The 22707-nt window shown below is 34.9% G+C and overlaps 1 protein-coding gene across 6 annotated transcripts in view; it reads left to right on the top strand.

Annotated features, from left to right (window-relative positions):
* Positions 1-22707, top strand: part of SBF2 (SET binding factor 2) — a 531976-nt gene that overhangs the window by 247166 nt on the left and 262103 nt on the right. For all 6 annotated transcript variants that reach the window (XM_063710649.1, XM_063710648.1, XM_063710650.1 and 3 more), the window contains 4 exons: positions 7469-7606; positions 19266-19388; positions 20560-20670; positions 21867-21972. In XM_063710649.1, coding sequence (XP_063566719.1) covers positions 7469-7606; positions 19266-19388; positions 20560-20670; positions 21867-21972 — 478 coding nt within the window. The remainder of the gene's footprint in view (positions 1-7468; positions 7607-19265; positions 19389-20559; positions 20671-21866; positions 21973-22707) is intronic.

Below are 22707 nucleotides of genomic sequence, written 5' to 3'. Positions count from 1 at the left end.
TAGTACATATAGGGTTCCATATACATACATACATAGTACATACAGGGTTCAGTATTATCCACAGTTTTAGGTAACCACTGTGGGATCTTGAACATATCCTCCATGGATAAGAGGGGACTTTTATGCCTATATGTATATGGTTATAAAAAGTTGCATTGTTATTTCTGTTAGGTAACTTCAATTTGAGAAGTCAAATATATTTGGTAGAATTAGAACTAAAATGAAGGGATTTTGTTTGTCCTTATTGAAAACCTGTAGTTTCTTTAAAGATGTGAAAATATGCAGTCATCATTCTCTAGTGTATGTTTTTTAGTACCATTTACCAAGCCTAGTGATTAGCTAATGATATGAATGACAGACTTCTATGAGAATGGGATTATTTGCTGTTAATTCACAGAAGTGATTCACTTTTTATCAGAGGGGCAGTTTGTGGTGGTGGTAGAACTGATGATGCAGGCTGTATCGTTACATTATGTTATAACCTAAGCTCACATACTTCCTTCCTGATTCTGAGGCTCATTTTAGAAAATGATGTACCTTATTCACGAAAGAAGTTTGTTGAGAGAAAGTAAAAGGATTTTGAAAGATATTTTTGGCTTTTATTGTAGCCTGATAAAACTTTCCAGTTCTACCAAGGATTATACCGTTCTGCTACCCAAGTAGTTTAAGCCAAGGATAGTTACATGTTAACACCCATTCTCATTAAAATAGCAGTTCCCATACTTTTAGTCTCAGTACCCTTTATACTGTCACAAATTATTGAGAATTCTAAAAGAGTTTTATGTGGTTTTATCAATTCATTTATATATTAGAAATTACAACTAATTTTTTTTTTTTAAGATGGAGTCTTTCTCTTGTTGCCCAGGCTGGAGTGCAGTAGCGCGATCTTTGCTCACTGCAACATCCGCCTCCGAGGTTCAAGCGATTCTTCTGTCTCAGCCTCCCAAGTAGCTGACATTGCAGATATGTGCCACCACACCCAGCTAATTTTTATATTTTCAGTAGAAGTGGGGTTTCACCATGTTGGCCAGGCTGGTCTCAAACTTCTGACCTCAAGTGATCCACTCACTTCAGCCTCCCAAAGTGCTGGGGTTACAGGCGTGAGCCATCGCACCCAGCCACAACTAAAATAAATTTTTTTTTAAAATTTACCCACTTTTAAATAACAAAATCCCATTCCATGTTAACAAAAATACCATGTTTTTATGAAAAATAACCATCTTTTCCAAAACAAAAAAATACAGAAAAGAGTGATACTGTGTTACATTTTTGTAAATGTCTTTGATATTTGGCTTCATAGAAGCAGCTGGATTCTCATACCTGCTTTTGCATTCAAGCTCTTGTGATTTGATTTTTTTGGTTGAAGTGTATGAAGAAAATCAAATCTCACAAATATGTTATTGGAAAAGGAAGGAGTATTTAGTAGCTTTTTCAGATAATTACGGATACTTTTCTTTATATACTGCTCCAATATCCACTGAATAGTAGTTTCTTAAAGGTTAGTTACAGTGTGGAATTTGTAACCACATCTGTGAACTTTTCTTATGGTTACATTAAAATCTGTTGGTCTACTGGGCACTTTGAATGGATCTTTCACATGCATGATTTTATAATATCATGCACTGGTCATTTGGCAAATATGGGTTTAGTGAGTTATATACAGCTTCCAAATATTGACACATGTCACTATATAATACTTAAAATATAACATTAACTAATAGTATGATAATATTTGTCATAGAAGTCTTAAAATATTACAAAATTCTCAGGTACTTGAAAGCTCATATTTTATCATTGATAACAAATTGTCTTAGATCTTTATCTTGAAGTGACAGGCCCAGTTGATTTATGTTGAGAAAATGTCTGCCAAATACATGTCTGCCAAAATATGTTTGGCATATATAATGCCAGTTATAATGAAATTAAAATGTTTATTGCCTCATCAAGGGCCTTTTCAATTAAAACTGACTTTTTTATTGCAAATGTGCAGCTATAAAGAATACAGCAATTACTAGTATAGTTTGGTGCCACTGCTTTGATTCCTATTAAGACATAAGCAGTTTTACTCACAGTAAAGAAACAAACAATATCTTAGTTTTATTATGAAAATAATTTTGACATTGGGGACTCTTTTGATAGCTGCTATTCTAGAATAAAAAGGCTTATTGCAGTCACAAATAAGCCTGAGATATAGGGTTATGGAATTTAGTATAGATGGGTTGTTGAGAGAAAAATATGTGGATATCAAGGGCCAGTTTTTCATATCTGCAGCTTTCTGAGGGCTGACTGTGGGACTTGATTATCTGCAGATTTTGATATTAGTGAGGGGACCTGGAACCAATCCTCCACAGATACCAAGGGACACATAAAGATAATGATGTCGGCTTTTCTTTACCAGATTAGTATTAATAGATAAAAAGTTCTAGGGAAATATACAGGAGGATAGGTTATTATTGTTGTTGTTATTCATAATAAAGATGGTTTTGGAGTATAGTAGAGGAACAGCGTGGCCTGATTCTTTGGTTTGGAGAGGGCGAGAGAAGCTAGGAAGTTTCAAAGAAGACTTCATAGAATAAATGATTCTTAAGTTATCAATATTTTGAATAAATTGCTATTTTAAACTAAATATGTAATAGAAATGTTTTTACTGATTTGCTAATTAAGGTACAGTTAAGCCTTTCTCTAGAGAAACTGTGAACATGATTAACATCCCTCTCCAAATGTAGGAAATCATGTCAATCTTACTTTTCTGATATGTCTAGACTCACACAAGGTAGGCAATGAGACAGTGAAAGGAGGAGCTAGTTTTGGAAAACGTCTGTACAAAAGAGGAAAATGTCAAAGAGATGGGGATAGAAACATTGGTTGGATCAAAGGGGGTAATAGTCATAATACCTAACATTTACATCCACTGGATTATATGCCAGGGGCTTCTCTGAGCACTTTGCATGTGTATATAAGATCAGTTGAATGTATTTGTGTAGTCTACTTCGGGCTCTCTATTCTGTTCCGTTGATCTCTTTGCCTATTCTTTTGCCAGTACCACACTGTCTTGTCTACTATAGCTTCCTGGTAGGTCTCAAAGTTTGGTAGTGTCAGTCCTCCAGCTGCTTTTCTCCAATATTGTATTGGCTATCCTGGATCTTTTGCCTCTCTTTATAAACTTTAGGATCATTTTGTTAATATCCATAAAATAACTTGCTGGGATTTTTGTTGGAATTATGTTGAATCCGTGGGTCAAAGTGGGACGAACTGACATTTTGTCAGTATTGAGTCTTCCTATCCATGGACATAGAATCTCTCTTCATTTATTTAGTTCTTTGATTTCTTTCATCGGAGTGTTATAGTTTTCCTCATATAGATCTTTTGCGTATCTTGTTAGATTTATACCTAATTATTTCGTTTAGTGGAGTGCTAATGTAAATGGTATTATATTTTTGCCTCAAATTCCACTTACTTCTGACATAAAGGAAAAGTGGTTGATTTTTGTATATTGACTTTGTATCTTAGAACTTGTTTTTAATTGCTTATTAGTTCCAGGGATGGGTTTTTTTTTTTTTTTTGTCCTTTCAGATTATCTGTTTACACAATCATGTCATCTGTGAACAAAAGCAGTTTTGTTTCTTTCCTCCCAATATATATACTTGTTATTGTTTTCATTTTATTGCATTAACTAGGACTTCTAGGATAATATTGAGAAGCAGTGGTGAAAGGGGCATCCTTACTTTATTCCCCTGATCATTCTTGGAAAGCTTTGAGTTTTTCATCATTAAGTATGATACTAGCCATAGGAGTTTTTTTTTTTTAAGATATTCTTTATCAAGTTGAGGAAGTTTCCCTCTACTTCTAGTGTACTGAGGCTGTTTATCATCAATAGGTATTGGATTTTGTCAAATGCATTTTCTGCATCTATTGGTATGATCACATGATTATTATTCTTTAGCCTGTTGATATGATGTAATGCTTTAATTGATTTTTGAATGGTTAACCAGCCTTGCATGCCTGGGATGAATTCCACTTGGTCATGATATTATTTTTATTCATTGTTGAATTCAACTTGCTAATATTTTTGCTTTTATGTTTATGAGCAATATTGGTCAATAATTTTTATTTCTGTAAATGTCTTTATCTGGTTTTGGTATTGGTATAGTGCTGGCCTCATAGAATGAAGAAGGTATTCCCTTTGCTTCTGTTTTCTGAAAGAGGGTGCAGATAATTGGTATACAGTTGTCCTTTGGAATCTGCAGGGGGATTGGTTCCAAGAATCCCCCACACATACCAAAATCCGAGGATGTTCAAATGTTTTATATTAAATGGTGTGGTATGTGCATATAACCCATGCATATCCTCCTGTATATTGTAAATCATCTCTAGATTACTTATACCTAAGACAATGTAAATGTTATGTAAATAGCTACTATCCTGGATTTTTATATATGCTATTTTTATTGTTGTATTGTTATTTTTCTTTTTTTCAAATATTTTTGATCTGTGGTTGGTTGAATCCACAGATGTAGAACCCACAGATACAGAGGGCTGACTGTAACTTCTTCCTTAAATGTTTAAAAGAATCCACCAGTCAATCCATCTGGGCCTGGTGCTTTCTGTTTTGGAAAGTTATTAATTATTGATTCAGTTTCTTTAACAATATAGGACTATGCTGATTGTCCATTTCTTGTGTGAGTTTTGGTAGATGGTGTCTTTCAAGAAATTGGTACATTTCTCTACATTGTCAAAGCTGTGGGCATAGAGTTGTCCATAATATTCATTGATTATCCTTTAAAAGTTCATGGGAACTTTTGTGTGGAGGAAAAGTTAAATATTAAATTTGAACTCAATTGAACGTGGACACAAACAATGGTCACCAAGTCCTGGCACAGGTTGTGTGAGCCCCTTCAGGCGTTCGTCCAGCACTGTTTCAGAGAAATCTCTATTTCAATCTATTCCTATACCTTGGTTATTGAAAAGCAATAGGCCGGGTGCAGTGGCTCATGCCTGTAATCCCACCACTTTGGGAGGCCAAGGCGGGTGGATCACTTGAAGTCAGGAGTTCAAGACCAGCCTGGCCAACATTGCAAAACCCCATCACTACTAAAATACATGAATTAGCTGGGCATGATGGCAGGCATCTGTAATCCCAGCTACTCAGGAGGCTGAGGCAGGAGAATCACTTGAACCCAGGAGGCGGAGGTTGCAGTGAGCCAAGATCGTGCCACTGCACTCCAGCCTGGGCGACAGAGCAGGACTCATCTCAAAAAAAAAAAAAAAGAAAAACAATAGATAGTCACAAAAACAAGTTGACCTTTTTGTGTTCCTTGAGTCCAGTCATGAAGGGCCTTCATGACTGGACCTCCTGCCAAACAACTCGTTACAAAAACAGCTAGGGTCCCACACTGTGCTGAAGCTTCATGAGACCTCTCCTTGTCTGTGCACAGACAAGTGGCTGACTATAGAGCCCAGGCTGTTGCTTCCCAGTCTAGTGGTTGTTAGAAACAAGTGCTTGGTGCTGCAAAATGAAACCAGCACTCAGGCAAAAAGCGTTCTCAGCAAGGCAATTTACTTCTGCAGAAGGGTGCTCCCTGCATCAGCCACAATCACAAGAGCACACTGAACAAATAGGGTAGATGCACGGTTCGCAAGGGAGCGGGTAGAAGTGGTTCTTCTCCTATGGCACAAGATGTGTCTGGACATGTCTGGGCAAGTTAGGGCACAGCAAGAGCAGGAGGGCTGCTTGCAGGCTAAAAATGAGAAAGTACAAGGAGGTGGGGCCTTCGAACCAAGGACATTACACAATTAAACCCTTTGAAGAGGAATTCACCACCTCTGGCATGGTGAATCCTCCATAGTCTGGTGAGTGCAGTGTCCAACTCTGGAGCCCAGACTGTTGCTTCCCAGTCTGGTGGTGAATCCTCCATAGTCTGGTGGGTGTAAAGACATTTATCTCATTTCCCTTCTCCCCTTTGCATTGCAATTTGCTTATTATATCATTTGCTTATTTTATTACTTTGCTTATTATATAATTTGCTTATTATATCTACATTGCCATTTACATGGGATAAAGCTTGTTTACCTTTAAAGGTATTGTGTGTGTGCCTTTTCTTCTCCTCTCACGAGTCTCCCGCCCAGAACAATCTGTACTGATATCCCGTCTTTCATTTCATTTGTTAGTAATTTGTGCCTTTTTTTTTTTTTCTTAATTAGCCTGGCTAGAGGCTTATTGAGCTTTTCAAAGAAGCAGACTTTTATTTTATTGATTTTTCTCTACTGATTTTCTGTTTTCAATATCATTGATTTCAATTCTAACTTTTATTTTCTTTATTTGCTTACTCTGGATGTAATTTGCTCTTCTTTTCTAGTTTCCAAAGGTCAAAGCTTAGATTACTGACTTTAGATCTTTCTTCTTTTCTAATATGTGCATTCAATGATAGAAATTTTTCTATAAGCACTGCTTTCATCACATCCCACAAATTTTGATGTTTTATTTTCATTTTCAGTTAGCTCAAAATATTTTTAAAATTTCTCTTGAGATTTCATCTTTGACTCATGTTATTTAAAAAGTATTGTTTGGCTGGGTGCAGTAGCTTATGCCTATAATCCTGGCACTTTGGGAGACTGACACAGGAGAATTGCTTGAGCCCAGGAGTTCGAGACCAGCCTGGACAACATGGAAAGACCCTTTCTCTACAAAATAAAAAATATTAGCCAGATATACTGGTAGGCACCTGTAGTCCCAGCTACTCGGGAGGCTGAGATGGGAGAATCGCTTGAGCCCAGGGGGTTGAGTTTAAAGTGAGCTGTGATCATGCCACTGCACTGCAGCCTGGGTGATGAAACAAGACCTTATCTCAAAAAAAAAAAAAAAAAAAAAAAGTGTTGTTTAACCTGCAAGTATTTCTGGATTTTCCAGCTATCTGCCTGTTATTGATTTCTAGTTTAATTCTGTCATGGTCTAACAGCAGACATTCTATGATTCTTCTTTTTTAAATTTGTTGAAGTATGTTTTATGGACAAGAATGTGGTCTGTCTTGCTGAACAAGATATCTCTTTTTTTGTAATGAATTGAAGACTCTCAGGTTCATATGGAAATTTTAAAATAATTCTATTTTCCCTCAATAATACATATTTTGCCCTTGATTTCTAATGTATTCCATGATTTGTTCTCATAGTTAGGGGGATGTCTTTCATTTTGATGCGATATTCCTACATATGCCAACCTAGGTCTCAGAAATGGCACCCAGAGTGGCAACTGTGGGAAATCGAGGCTATCTTCATGAAATATATATGCACATTGGTGAAAGTTTTCAACATTATGAATCTGTACATTAACTTTTTTTTAAATGTTGGCTTTAGAGTCATACCACATCAGGGAGGAATTTGTTAAAATGGGCAAACATTTAAAATTTGTCAGAGATTAATAATTAACTTTTATTGTTTTTAAATGTTACTTTTTTTTTTCTATTTCATTTAGTTTTGTCAGCCTGGCGGGTGGCAGCTGTCCAGAGAGAGGAAGCAGCCAACGTTCTTTGTGGTTGTCCTGACAGATATTGACTCAGATCGACATTACTGCTCATGCCTAACCTTCTATGAGGCAGAGATCAATCTTCAGGTACAAAAACCTTTACTAGCTAAAGTACAGTCGAAGGTACAACATTTAGGAATGTTTTTTATATGCCATATTTTTGTTAAAACTGCAAGTTTGAGTTTTATGGGCTAGCATAAGAAGTATGAAGAAATTTTTATGTTTAAGGTTGAAGAGGAGAGCAACATGTTAAAATTACTTTCCAGATTTAATTGTCCTTTTTCGAAACATTGATCATAATCTGAATATTTCTAAAAATAGTGCATCCTTGAATTGGTTTATTAAGAATATTAATTTCTTCTCTTGGTGAACCTATGATTTTCCCTGCTAGCCCTTCTCCTGGGAGGTCTTTCATAGAATGTGGAACATTTACTCACAATGTTTGCAAATCATTATTACAATGCTTGACATTATTGTTTAAGCACCCAAATGTTAACTCATTCTCCTTAGGGGTGGTATTATCAACATGATCAGGCAGAAATTCATAAGCTAGAACTATGAAGACATATAAAATAATTGCTCTTTCAGACTGTTGGTTGAGGTTCTTAGTTTCACATTACTGGCTCTACTTTCTCTAAGCAGAAAGGAGTCAGAACAAAGTATTTGGCAACTTATGAAATTTTAGGGGTGAGGGACAAGCAGGGAACCAATTCTGGGTACTAGGAACAGCTCAGCTTGGTGCTATTCTCATAGAAACCATATTCCTTCCACCTTTTACCACTTGGCACTTACAATGCTGGGTATATATCAGACATTATAACCTTCACCATAGTTGTGCTAGAATATCCATTCTCCTGCAGATATTCACACTGCTGACTTCTGCTTTAGTCTCATACTGCTGACTTCTGCTTTTAAGTTTTACATGAGTTGTTTCTTTGGTGGAAGTAAGATTGTATACAGAGCCCATTTTGCCCCAAAAAGTGTAGGGTTTTTTTTTGTTGGTGCTGGTGGTGGTGGTTTTTCTTTCCAGGCTCTATAATACAAGAAGGAAACCATAAAGGGGACTTGGAAGATATTGAGTAAGCCAGTTTGCATAATCTACTGTAGTTTCTGCTACGTATAGAGTATCATCACTTGGGGGAAAGGATTGGCCTGCTTTCTGAAATGGCTTAACAAAGGAGTATTTGGTAGTTTTGATTATGTTTATTAAACTCTAAGATCTGAATTTTCTGGATGCAGAAATCTGATTTTTGAGTACAAGAAGAGACAAATTACCTTTCATGATGCAGACTCATTATTCAAGTTCATTAGACTGGTATACTAAAACTAACATGCTAGACTACTAATTTATAGGAAATGTGAAAAGTGCTGAACGTGCATATAGAACAAAACATGCATTATCAGCACATTGTCTTCCTGTCACCAGATCTTAGTAGAAAGCCATATCAAAGTCCGGAGTTTTGATTATGGAATCAAACAAACCGATATTTGATGTTAAATACTTAAAGACTATCAGACTAACATAGCCTGTTGCTTCTATTTGAAGTTAGAGATTACTGTATGTTATCAATGGGGACAGAAAACTTTCAGTCTGTGACTTTAAGTCTCCTCTCCCCTGGATAATGTTTGGATGTATGTTGCCAACAAATAGCTAATCAAATTCTCATTTTTATCACTTCAATCTGAATAAGTTAGAGAGTGTTCTCTAGCCCAAGAACCACTCTGTCTCTTTTATTGGCCTTTCATTTCTCTGTTGATCTTTAGCATTTAAGTTAATGCTGAGAATTCAGTATATTCTGTTATTTCCATATTCTTGAGGGTATCGCTTCACAACTCCTTGGAATTATCTAATGAAACTAACTATAATTATTTAGATTCTCCCTCTTCACTATTCACCCCTCTTCTTCTAGACAAACTGACAGAAAGGCAATATATTGACATTATATTAATAGCAGATGTTTACAAATAGGTTCTAGGAATTCTTGGGTATTTTTCAAACTTTTAATTTGGAAATAATTTTAAACTTACAGAAAAGTTGCAAGAATAATGCAAACATGTATATAGCCTTTACCCATATTCACCTGTTGTTAATATTTTGCCCCATCGTTTTATTTGAGGTCTTTCTTCCCTGCCCTTCTTTCCTCTCTTTATCCCTTCTTCCCTCTTCCTCTCTCTCCTCTCCCCATCTCCCCCATACACACACACACCTAAATTCTTTAGTATATGCTTCAGAGGTACATGAACAGTACGTAAACAGTACAGTTGTCAACCTCAGGAAATTTAACATCAATATAATAAAACCTACTATCCATATTCCAGTTTTGTCATTTGATCTAGTAGTGTCCTTTATAGCACCCCCCCATCCCTTTTTCCTTCCAGTACAGGATCTAGTACATACTACATATATTGCATTTAGTTTTTATTTCTCTTTCGTCTCTTTTCATCTGGAATAGTTGTGCAGCCTTTGTCTATAATGTTGACATTTTTAAATAATGTAACTTCTCACCCCCCATTTTTAATACAATGTTTCTTATTTTCTGTTTTCCAGTATCTCTCGTTGTTAGTTTCAGGCTGTGTCAACAGTTGGAATATTACCTGTGTTCCTTCTAAGGGCATCCTTCTAAGAGTGCACATCCGGAAGTCCACAATGCCTGTCTGTCCCTCACTGATGATGTTAATTTTGGTAACTTGGTCAGATGATTGTCAGATTTCTCCACTTCATAGTGGCGATTTTTATGTTTGCAATTAATAATCAGTCTACTAGAAGACACTCTAACACTATGCAAATATCCTACTATTCATCAGTCATGTTCCCCTAGATTTCAGCATTTACTAATGATTCTTGCCTATAGCAATTTTGATTCTGATAACAAAAAATGATTATTTTCTAACTCCATACTCCCTCTATTTTTAGCAGTCAGCAGTCGACCTTTTACTATAAGCAGGAACTCTCTCTTCCTGTCTGTTTGAGCTACAGATACATGGATTCAGGTTTTTTTTTTCAATAATATGTAAATCATTAATGGTTTTTATTATTTTAATGCACAAATTATCCCATATTTGACCAGCGTGCACCAGTCAGACAGATTCCTATGTTCTTTTCACAGATCTCCTTTTAGAAAAAGTACTTTTTAACTTTTCATCATAACAAGTTGATCTAGGATCATTTTATTCCTTCCCTGCCTCTGCCTTGAAATCAGCCATTTCTTCAAGGAGTCTGACTCCTTTGAATAGGGAATAATATTAGAAGCTAAGATCTGGGTTCTTGTATAGTTTGAATCCATATGTCAAGAAGTTATTTCTCTTTTTAGCTTAGATATTTTCCTACTTGCCATTTTAAGTGGACCCAGAAATCATAATTTATTTGTTACGATCACCTTACAAAAGGTTACAGTCTGCTTCATATCAGTTTTTCCAAGATTTTGAAAATGCGGATAGGTTGTGAGAATTCCAGATTCTATATAATTGTAGTTAGGTACTAGCCAGAATTGTAAGACCACTTTTCTGGAAACATAAGTTAATGTCTTTTGGGCTTGGTCGAAAAGAGGGATAAACAATGAAGCAGAATTTGAAAAAAAAAATAGAACCCAGAAGATGTTTCTTTCTTGTCATCAGTAAAGTTGTTTTCATTTTTGGCATGAACTGTTTATGTCCCTTTAAAAATGTGTTTTTCTTTTCTTTTTGGATCATCAGTTCAAAATAGATCTTTTAATTCTTTTTTGGTGTGAATTACTTCATACCAAATATACTATGACACATTATTTGGAAGCCTAAAGAGGGGGAACTTAGGGACATACACCATCCAGAATGTGATTGTGCAACTTTAAAAATGTTAGCTCTGTTATCTTTCCAAGATACAGTAACACTGTCAGTAATCATAAGCAAAACTTGGCATTAAACTTTTGATAATATGTTCCCAAAATTACTCAACTAGGTAATGTGATCCTAAATTTTTTGAAGTAATCAGTAAAATATGATAGATTTACATTGACTTTTATTACTTATCTAAATAATCATTTGATTATCTTAAAATATGTTAAAAGTATAAAATTTTAAATATCTAAAATTTAAATTTAGTTCTATATCTTTTTAAAGTTATTTCATATGTTTATATACTTGTCTCTGAATCAGTGATAATTATGCAGTTCTCAGTGAGAACATTTGGTATGTCATCAAATTGTCATCAAAGAAAGAGAGAGGGAATGAATTTTGTAATTTCGAGAGATAAGAGGAGGAAAAAAGAGGGAGAGACATAGAAGGCATAAGATACGTTTCTCCATCACAGTGGGCTTCAAATCTAGCTTGGGAAGCAGAACCAAAACTTAAGTACAAAACCATTCCAAAGTATCACATGCTAAGTATCATTCAGTGAAACAGATAATAATTGCAGACTAGGCAACTGGAATAAATCATACAGAGTTTAAAAGACTCTGGACATTTTAATAAGAGCTAACACCTAGAGTAAGGGAAAGAAAAAGGACAATTCAAACAAAAAGCTTGTGAAAAGGAAAAAAGATTGTAGTGCTTATGATAAATTAAAGTCTTATGTTCCGGGTACTGTGCTAAAAGTTTTACAACACTTTATTTCATTCTATTTTATTTAACTCACATATAGTTTATTCTCACAAAACACCATTTGATAGGTTTTAACATTTCCATTTTACAGATGAGGCTTACTTAGGGACATTCAGTACCCAGTTAAAGTGCTTGATTAATTCTGTCTCCAAGGACCAAATAATAACCACATATACTACAAAGCTGCAAAAATTGTATCAGTGTGCTGTAGGTTCAAGAATTAAGTGTCAAGGGTAAAAACAATTATGGGAACAAAAACAATACTCCAGAAGCAGACCCTATTGTGTATAGGAGATCAGTATCCAACAATAGAAGCTTTATAAATCAATGGAATGTGTGTATTTCAACAAATATTATTTAAACAGTTGATGAGCTATTTGAGAAAAGAAAAAAATTTAAACATGATATCATATAATTAATTCCAAGCAGTTAAGTAATGACCTGGAAAATGGAGTAATAAAAAGGAATTTATAAATTCGTCTCTAGATGGTATAAAACAGTGGAGAAAACCACACACAAAACAGTGTATAGATTTAGCTGAAGTACTACAACCCAATCATTTTTGGTACTCCCCCACCCCAACCATCCCGCTCTTTATCATAGTAAACTATGCTCATTGTAGAAAACATAGAAAGAACATGCAGGAAAAAATTTGAGAGAACAGAAAAAAATGGCTTGACATATTTTCTTCCAATAATAAGGATTTTTTTTTAACAAAAGTTGCTGTACACTAGTTGACCATATAGGTAGGTTTAATTAATCCCCTGATGGACATGTATTTCCTGTTTTATCAATATTATGAATAACTGTGATGAATATCTCATTGGAAAAACCTTAGTTCCTTCAAGAAGGGTTTAGTCCCAGGTAATCCAACTCTTTGAACTAAAAATTAGAAATAGCAGTATTTGGGAATTGGGCTTGCTGATATTGTAATCAACTTTACACTTGGTAGCATTCTAGAGACTAATTCTTAGGACTTATTCGACAAGACTAGACTTTGTTAGAGTCTGGTGAAAACTAGCATGCGTAACATAATTCACACAGAGAAAAAATTGGGAGACTTGTGTATTCTGAGTTTATTCTATAGTTTGATAATTTACAACTTTGCAAGTATCCACATGGGATTCTCCTTAGAGTATCGATGCTGAAGATTATGTCTTTTACCAAAGAATCTGTCTTCTCCTCCCCTTTTGAAATGAGAATTGGCAAATGGACAGAATGCTGAATCTTAACAGTCCCCTTGATGTCCCTCACAGATGTATTTTGTAGGGAAAAACTGTCACTGGATTAACTATGATTAATTGGTGCAACATGCTTAAAATGATATAAGACTTTAAAACAACAGGAGAAACTTTTGGGATTAAGTTTCCAGAATCCTTCAACATCAAATACCTTTTCTTAAATTTTGACAACTATTTCAGGCTAGGAAGGGCTGCAGTGAGAACTGTGTGTTGTTACTATTTCATTTTAAAACAAAAATTACTACATTCAAATATAATTAAAGGAAAACAAACCTGAACATCTTTTCAAATTGACAGTTTGGCATCTCAGATGTTATCTTTCCTAAACAGCTTATTTTAACTAATATGTTTTTTCTTATAAAGATTACATATAAGAGTATAGGATACTGGGAAGAGAAGTAGCTTAAGAGAAGACTTGGCTTGTTAATCCCAGTTATGCCTTTAATGATCTGTATGACCTTGGCAAGTCATTTCATCTCTCTGGGCATGTGATTACTGATTTATAAAATGAAGTAGGTAGCATAGATTTTAAATATCTTCCACTACTGTATTATTTTTCTTATTCTGTCATGTTAACTATATCTGATTTTAAAGATATATTTTAATATTGTTCATAGCAGATATACTTTAAATTATGTCCCGCAGAATACTATTGCAAGTCATCTTCTGAATAAAGTATACTTTTATTTTTTTTAAGTATACTTTAAGTTCTGGGGTACCTGTGCAGAACATGCAGTTTTGTTACATAGGTATACATGTGCCATGGTGGTTTGCTGCACCCATCAACCTGTCATCTACATTAAATATTTCTCCTAATGCTATCGCTCCCCTAACCCCACTACCCACTGACAGGCCCCAGTGTGTGATGTTCCCCGCCCTGTGTCCATGTTTTCTCATTGTTCAACTCCCACTTATGAGCGAGAACATGCGGTGTTTGGTTTTCTGTTCTTGTGTTAGTTTGCCAAGAATTATGGTTTCCAGCTTCATCTATGTCCCTGCAAAGGACATGAACTCATCCTTTTTTATGGCTGCATAGTATTCCATGGTGTATATGTGCCACATTTTCTTAATCCGATCTATTATTGATGGGCATATGGGTTCGTTCCAAGTCTTTCCTATTGTGAATAGTGTCACAATAAGCATATGTGTGCATGTGTCTTTATAGTAGAATGATTTATAATCCTTTGGGTGTACACCCAGTAATGTGGTGGCTGGGTGAAATGGCATTTCTAGTTCTAGATCCTCAAGGAATCGCCACACTGTCTACCACAATGGTTGAACTAGTTTTCACTCCCAACAGTGTAAAAGCATTCCTGTTTCTCCACATCCTCTCCAGCATCTGTTGTTTCCTGACTTTTTAATGATCACCATTCTAACTGGTGTGAGATGGTATCTCATTGTGATTTTGATTTGCATTTCTCTGATGACCAGTGATGATGAGCATTTTTGCATGTGTCTGTTGGCTGCATAAATGTCTTCTTTTGAGAAGTGTCTGTTCATATCCTTTGCCCACTTGTTGATGGGGTTGTTTGTTTTTTTCTTTTAAATTTGTTTAAGTTCTTTGTAGATTCTGGATATTAGCCCTTTGTCAGATGGGTAGATTGCAAAATTTTTCTCCCATTCTGTAGGCTGCCTGTTCACTCTGCTGATAGTTTCTTTTGCTGTGCAGTAGCTCTTTAGTTTAATTAGATCCCATTTGTCAATTTTGGCTTTTGTTGCCATTGCTTTTGGTGTTTTAGACATGAAGTCTTTGCCCATGCTTATGTCTTGAATGGTATTGGCTAGGTTTTCTTCTAGGGTTTTTATGGTTTTAGGTCTTACCTTTAAGACTTTAGGCTGGGCGTGGTGGCTCATACCGTAATCCCAGCACTTTGGGAGGCCGAGGTGGGCGGATCACGAGGTCAGGAGATCAAGACCATCCTGGCTAACACGGTGAAACCCCATCTCTACTAAAAATAACAACAACCAAAAAAAAAATTAGCCAGGCGTGGTGGCGGGTGCCTCTAGTCCCAGCCTCTCAGGAGGCTGAGGCAGGAGAATGGCATGAACCCGGGAGGTGGAGCTTGCAGCAAGCGGAGATTCTGAACTGAAGACTAGAGGCCTAGTTTGTTTGAAGGCTTGTTATCCTAAAATGTGTATTTCTTATGCATTCATTATTTTCCAGACCAATGAAAGGGCAAACCTGGTTTGATCATGTAGACATGTCAACTTGATTAAAAGATTATTTGGCAAGAAATGAAGGGTTCAGGAGGAATTTTAGAACTTACAGAATTTTGCAACTACTTAGGCTCCATTATTTCCAATTCTGGAAAATTTTTAAGTTCTTAAATTGCTTTACTGAGACAATTCTATTTAATGGTACACTTGCTATATATTACATTTCAGAAAGGAAATTTAGGACTGAAAATTTTTTACTTGTGGAATTAATTTTATCCTCCTTTTATAACTGATTATTTAAGAAATGCTGCGGGAAGATTTTTAGTGTGATACAGTATTGTTAAAAATGAACATAGCACAGAGAAGATGTTGGATGCAACAGTTCTTTAAGGATAAAAGGGTCAGGACTTGACAGTTATTTTGATATTAAAATTAAGCATCAAGATACAACAAAGATGAGGCTGAAGTGTTCAACCTGAGTGGTAGGATAAACTTCCTTAAAGCTTGTGCTGATCTGCTACATCAAGTTATTGCATGCAATCAGCAATCTAGTACTTTTTGTCTCAGGATATGTTTTAAGAGCAGTAGCACTTTTAGGCCAGATTGATATGGTGAGTACTAATTTATCCCATATTATTGAAGCACAGAGATGATGAACTACACATAAGTTACAAAGAAGCTGGGAATCACTAGCAGATGTAATCCATAGTAGTAATTGGTAGGCAAAGATATCTACAAATGGGCAAGTTGTGGCATGTGATTATGATATGTATTGACCTTGTAAGTCAATGTGAGATATTTAGTAAACAGTGTTTAAGATAAATTTGTATCTTTAATGAGACCTACTAAAAGCAAGGAATAATCTTTAAGTGGCCAATTTAATGAGAAGAAATAATCTTAAGTTGGCAAAGCCTTTAAAATATTGTTCAGCTGGATAAAATATGTGAAACTTTTGTAGTATAAAATATTAAATTTAGCATTATTAGAATATCTCATATTCATAGACTATGTTTTGAATTTCCTGCTTATTTTTAAGTTTTTCACGTCTTTCCAATGGGTGAAAATCTGTCATTGTAAAACACACACCAAATAAAACTAGTGTCATTTTATAATTATTACATAGAATACATCTAGCAGCTATATAGAAGAGGGAGTATTCCTCTGACATGATAAATTATTTCTAGAAAAATTTTATCAAAAATGTCACATTACCATTCTAGAACAAACTTTATTTTACCTAATAAATTTGGGGTTTATTTGTTGTGTGTATGTGTGTGTGTTTAATCACAGCAGTACATTTTGCTTTAAAAGCAGAAATAAGAATTTTTTTCTCTAAACTTAGGACATTGCATTCTTATAGGAGAGATATTGAAATTAAGAACTAAGAATATTTTAGGATTTGTAGCACATTTACAAAGGAAAAGTCAACATCGTAATAAAAAGTGATATAAATTAAAATTATTTTTTACTTAATACTGATTTTCACTCTATTGGACCTTTTTCTTTCTCGTTAATAACTATTCCTTTTGGTGAGTGTTTAGTTGAAGAGCAGCTTTAAGAAATGACCAGTGCATTCTATTTTGTGTTTTGGTCAAAGTTAGTTAATGGTCATATATTTGAAATGGTTATCTACTTACTCTAGCTGGCTTCTAATGGTACTCTAGGGCATTTATCACAATCTCATAAAATGTGGATAGCTTTATCTCTTCCAAGAATTTTAGTCATTCTTTTGTCATTTTGAATTTGTTAGTAATCCATGAAGAATATGATTCATTAAGTGTGGAAATCTTTGGTGAATTCATATTCATCACATTTTTATTATTTCTAAGGATTCCAGAAACCAACCAACCTAATTTTTGTTTTTGCTTTGTAATAAATGAAAATCTTTCAAGAGCATATGGACTTTATCATACATACAAAAACTAAACAGATAGTTCCCTTTGGATGTGCACATTCCACAGACATCTAATACTTGGTTATATTGCATTGTACTAGAAACTAAATGAGGTCTAAAGGAAGTAGAAAATCTAATTATTGGCCTCTATGAATAGGGGGGAAAAGACTTCCCTTGATAAAATTCTCAAAAAACTATGCCAAGAAAATGTATTCATGCATGTATGCAATGAATAAATATTAAGTATCAGCTATGGGCCTAGCCCTTATTTTAGGAACTGGGAAATCACCGTTGAACAAAACAGAAATCCTGGCCTTTATGGGAGCATGTGCTAGTGCAGTAGACAGACAAACTAAAAAACAAGATAAGTGAAATAGATAAATATGTTGGATAGTAACAAATGCCATGGAGAAAAATAAAGCAGAGAAAGTGGGTAGAGAGTGTTAGGGCATTGCAGTTTTAAATAACGTTGTCAGCAAAAGCTTATTAGAGCAGAAGATGCTTGAATGAAAACTTAAAAGTGATGAGGAACTAAGTCATTAGAATATCTGTGGAAAGAGTATTTAGGCAAAGGAATAACACAGAAGCGCATAGAGCAGTGGATGGGAGCATGCCCAGTGTGTTTAAAGAGCAGCAAGGAAGCAAAGTGGGGCTAAAGAAGAATAAAGGAGATGAAGGGAGGCTGTTAGAGTAATCCACACAAGAGATTATAGTAGCTCACAGCATTATGGCAGCAATAGAGGAGGTAAGAACTCAGGGTTTGTTGACAGTGGGATATAGGTTATTAAAAAGAGGGGAATCACGATTTTGGGTTTGTTAAGCGGGAGAATCATATTTTTTCAAGTTTATTAACCAGTGTTTAGTTATTGAAACTTATGTTTTGTTTTAAGCCTTTTTTATTGTAGTAAAATATATGTATATAAGATTTGCCATTTAGCCATTTTTAAGTGTTCAGGTTCAGTGGCATTAAGTACATTCTGAAATTCAGTTTTGTATGTAAAAATGTTCTCTCAGCCAAGCATGATGGCTCACACCTATAAACCAGCACTTTGGAAGCATAAGGCAGGAGCATCACTTGAGCTCAGGAGTTTGAAACCAGCTGGGCAACATAGGGAGACCCTGTCTCTACAAAAAATAAAAAATTAACCTGCCGTGGTGGCGTGTGCCTGTGATTCCAACCACTTGGGAGGCTGAGGTGGGAGGATCCCTAACACCCAGAAAGTTGAGGCTGCAGTGCACTGTGATTGTGCCACTGCCCTCCAGCCTGGGCAACAGAGCAAGACCTTGTTTCAAAAACGGAAACAGAGTTCTCTTTTCTCAAAATATCAGCATTGTTGCTTATGAACAAAAGCAATTTAGAGCCGATTGTGCTTTACTGCCAATAGCATTGAGCACCAAGCATTCTGCAAGCCTTAGAATCCTTGTTTGAGAGATTGAGACAAGTAGAAAAACCAACATGAAAATTAGTGTCATATTTCCAAAACAGATCTTCTTTTGAAAACTGACTTTTCATTTAAATATCATTTTTAACTTTTCATCTAAGTGAGTATAATTTTTAATTGGGTCACTATTTAAAATAATTCGAGCATGTCTTATTTGCCCTTGATTCACTCAGAAAGGAAATGCTCAAATAAAGTTGTGTTATATATCTGGAGCTTAAGGAGCTTTTCAAAAATGAAATAAGTATTCCCTGCTTCATAATTTGTCTACTTTACTTTTAGAATGCTCTTAAAGTCTATTCTTTATTTGTAGTTTGATTTTTTAAATTATAATTAATTTTGAATTTGCATAAGTTATATTTAAGGTGATATTCATCTTTTGTTAATTATGAACCTAGGAAATCCCTTCTGTTTGTTGATTTCAGTGTCTCTTTTTCTAGGGAACAAAGAAGGAAGAGATTGAAGGTGGAGCAGAAGTGTCTGGTTTAATTCAGCCTGCAGAAGTGTTTGCTCCCAAAAGCCTGGTGTTGGTATCCAGATTATATTACCCAGAAATTTTTAGGGTAAAGAACACATAGTTATCATTATTAATTTGTATTATTGTGTGAGTCTCTTGAATGAACCATGGTACAAGTTCTTTGGATTGAAAATATTGTTAGATTGATTTAGGAATTCACCTATGAAATACAGTTAGCATGAACAGAAGAAATATTTTCATGTTGGGTGAAATAAGTACCTGAATAAGTTAATATGACTACTAAAACTTCTAAGGATGTAGTGTTTGTTTTAAAATAGGTCCCACATTTATTGAATCCAGAATGTATACATCCTAAAGAAATAATTTGATTACCTGTAGTAAATGTAAATGCATGAGTGATTTAACAAATTCATGTATGTATATTCACCTTGTGAGGAATCAGGTTCAAGTAAATAGGGTGGGTGTTTGAGATTTCAAACAATTTTGATCATACTTCTGTCAAAATAGTCTTAAAATATTGCTTCCAGCTATTTTCTTGTTTTAGAAACACAGAATTTTCAAACATAAGAGGAAATTTTTATTCATTTGTAAATATTTGTGCTAAGATACAATTTCTGTAAAACTTTTCTAGAAATTGAGATTATTTGTGTTATAAAAGAATTAAATTAGTGTCAAGATTTCAACGACAATGCGTAACTCCAAGCAAATACTAAGTTTTCAGAGTCACAAATTTTGCTATACTGAAAGATTCATAAAGATTGCATTATGTCTATTTTACCACCTACCTCCTTCTGAACTCAGTGTTAATCTTACAATCTTGTCTCTGTTTTGCAATCCTTTCTTACAATTCACATGTTAAATTTTTCTGTAGAATAAGCATTCCAGATTTATAAGAACCACCAAACAAGATAAAATTTCTAAGTTTTTGTCTTGAGATTTAGAGTTTAACAAACTAAGTTGAGGCAAAAACAGTATTAGCCCTACAGATTTGCTAGAGTAGTTATCAGAGCACAAACATCTGTTTTACAAATTATGGATTTCTGCTTTCTATAAACTCATCTCAGAAGCTCATTTGGAGGTTCTGGTTCTGAGGAAAATTTAATAAACTTAATTTTTGCTGTTTAAAATGTATTCCATGTTCACTGTATAATATACTTTACTAGGTTCAAAGAGAAATCGTCCTAGAGCAGATGTCATAACAATTTATTTTTAATGCTTTTTCCATTAAATAATTACATGTATTTATCTTTTTGCAGGCTTGCCTGGGTTTGATCTATACCGTGTATGTGGACAGCCTGAATGTCTCCTTGGAAAGTCTAATTGCAAACCTTTGTGCCTGCCTTGTCCCAGCGGCTGGAGGGTCTCAGGTAAATAGAATAGAAAGAGAGGTGGAGAAGGATTGTTCCTCTTCCCCTCTCCTCCAGTTAATTTAATTTATGGAGAAAGGGAAAGAAATAATTCTTTAAATGTTTTTGTTTTAAGGAAGATCCTACTTTAGTTAAGCATTGTCCCCATGGTCTGCTTTCTAGACACTCAAGATTCCATTCTTTTCTTAGGTCATGAGGTTAATTTTAACACAGGGTTCATCTTGCACATAGCATAATTTTGTGTAACTTGAACTGCAGTTTGTATTTTCTTGGAAATATATTAAGTTGAACTTTTAAATGTTCTCTTTTACCTTTCTTACTCCTGTATATAGTTACATCTCATTTTTATTAACCTAAATTGAAAAATGTTGGAGTGATAAAAATTAGAAATGACATTAAGAAAACTCTCAACACAGTTCTTTGTTACATTGTAACTACTTATTAATAGATTCATTTATTCTGTATGTCTTAAGATTTTCATATTTGTCTCTAAAGTAGAAAAATAAGAATCTCTGCTGCTGTGATTTATTTATTGTTTCTTGGTCAACCATACTTTTAAAAGAATAGATTTTTTCCTTAAACCTGAAAAATGAGTAGGTGATAATTTATTTTGCTTATTCTTATATAATATTGGGGAAGAGGACAGCCTTCTAAAAATCACATCATCTTCAGTCTGACAAAGATCCTGCTTATAGTGGGATTGGCATTTCTTTTTCTTGCCCTTCGCCTTTTTACTTCTCTTCTATCTTTCTCATTGTCTTTTGTCTTAAATTTTTATCCTCCTTTTTTCTCTCTCTCTCTCTTGCTCTCTCCTCCTTCATTCTTCTACCTCTGCTCAAAGGGCAGAATATTAAATGTGAGTTTGGTCACAGATGGGTCTAAACTTGAATTGCTTTATGAGCCTTTATTAAAGTTGTTGACTTTAACATTTCATTATTTTTTAGCCAGTTATGATTATCAGTGATTTTTGTGTCTTATCTCTACTAGATTTTCAGCTTTCAACCACTGAATTTTCTTATGCCACTTAAGTATACAAAGAACTTAAATGTTTTGGGATATACATTGTTGCCCTTTGTATCTGTTAATTGGATCTTATATGGTCATTTGCTCTAAAAATGAACATCGAAGGTATTTTTATTTTTTAAAAAATGGCTGAAATCGTGTGTGTGTGTGTTTGTGTTTCTCCCATTCTGCAGAAGCTGTTTTCTTTGGGTGCAGGAGATAGACAGTTGATCCAGACTCCTTTACATGATAGTCTTCCTGTCACGGGCACTAGTGTGGCTCTCCTGTTCCAGCAATTGGGTATGTCTTTTCTCCCATTTTCAATGTCATCTTGTAGAAGCCTATGATTAAAGGATTTATTTTAAGTCGACATCACCTCACATGAATCAAGAAAATATTTTTTAAACCATTAAATATTTTATATATAGGATATATATAATTTTGTGGGTCCTGATCTTACCTAGTGTTCATTCTTTTTAAAAATTTTAACTCAGGCCCCTTTTTTCCTTAGGTCAGTTAGACTTTTAGAAAGTGGATGGGACGGGTGTGGTAGCTCATGCCTGTAATCACGGTACTTTGGGAGGCCGAGGCAGGAGGATTGTTTGAGCCCAGGAATTTGAGATCACCTGGACAACATAGTGAGACCCCATATCTACAGAAAAATTTTTAAAACATTAGCTGGGCATGTTGGTGCACACCTGAAATCTCAGCTACTAGGGAGGCTGAGGTAGATGTATCACTTGAGCCCAAGAATTCAAGACTGCAGTGAGCTATGATGGTGCCACTGTACTCTAACATAGAAAGAAGGAAAGTGGACATATTTTCTTTATGCTAAAAGATGAATAGATGATATATTTTGCATTTCCATAGATGAACTGCTTTTGTGGAAACCTTGTCAGATGGGACTCTGAGTCTCATTCTTCTCATCCCACCATCTATGTGAGGACTTTATCTCCAATTTTTCAGCAATGGCTAGGATGAAAGATTGGGAGGATTCTAGAAAGTGTCCACTGTACATTGGACAGCTTTTACATT

This window comes from Gorilla gorilla, chromosome 9 (assembly GCF_029281585.2).
Source record: "Gorilla gorilla gorilla isolate KB3781 chromosome 9, NHGRI_mGorGor1-v2.1_pri, whole genome shotgun sequence".
NCBI lineage: Eukaryota > Metazoa > Chordata > Mammalia > Primates > Hominidae > Gorilla > Gorilla gorilla.
The sequence above is the reverse complement of the archived record's forward strand: the minus strand, read 5'-3'. Positions and strand labels throughout refer to the sequence as shown.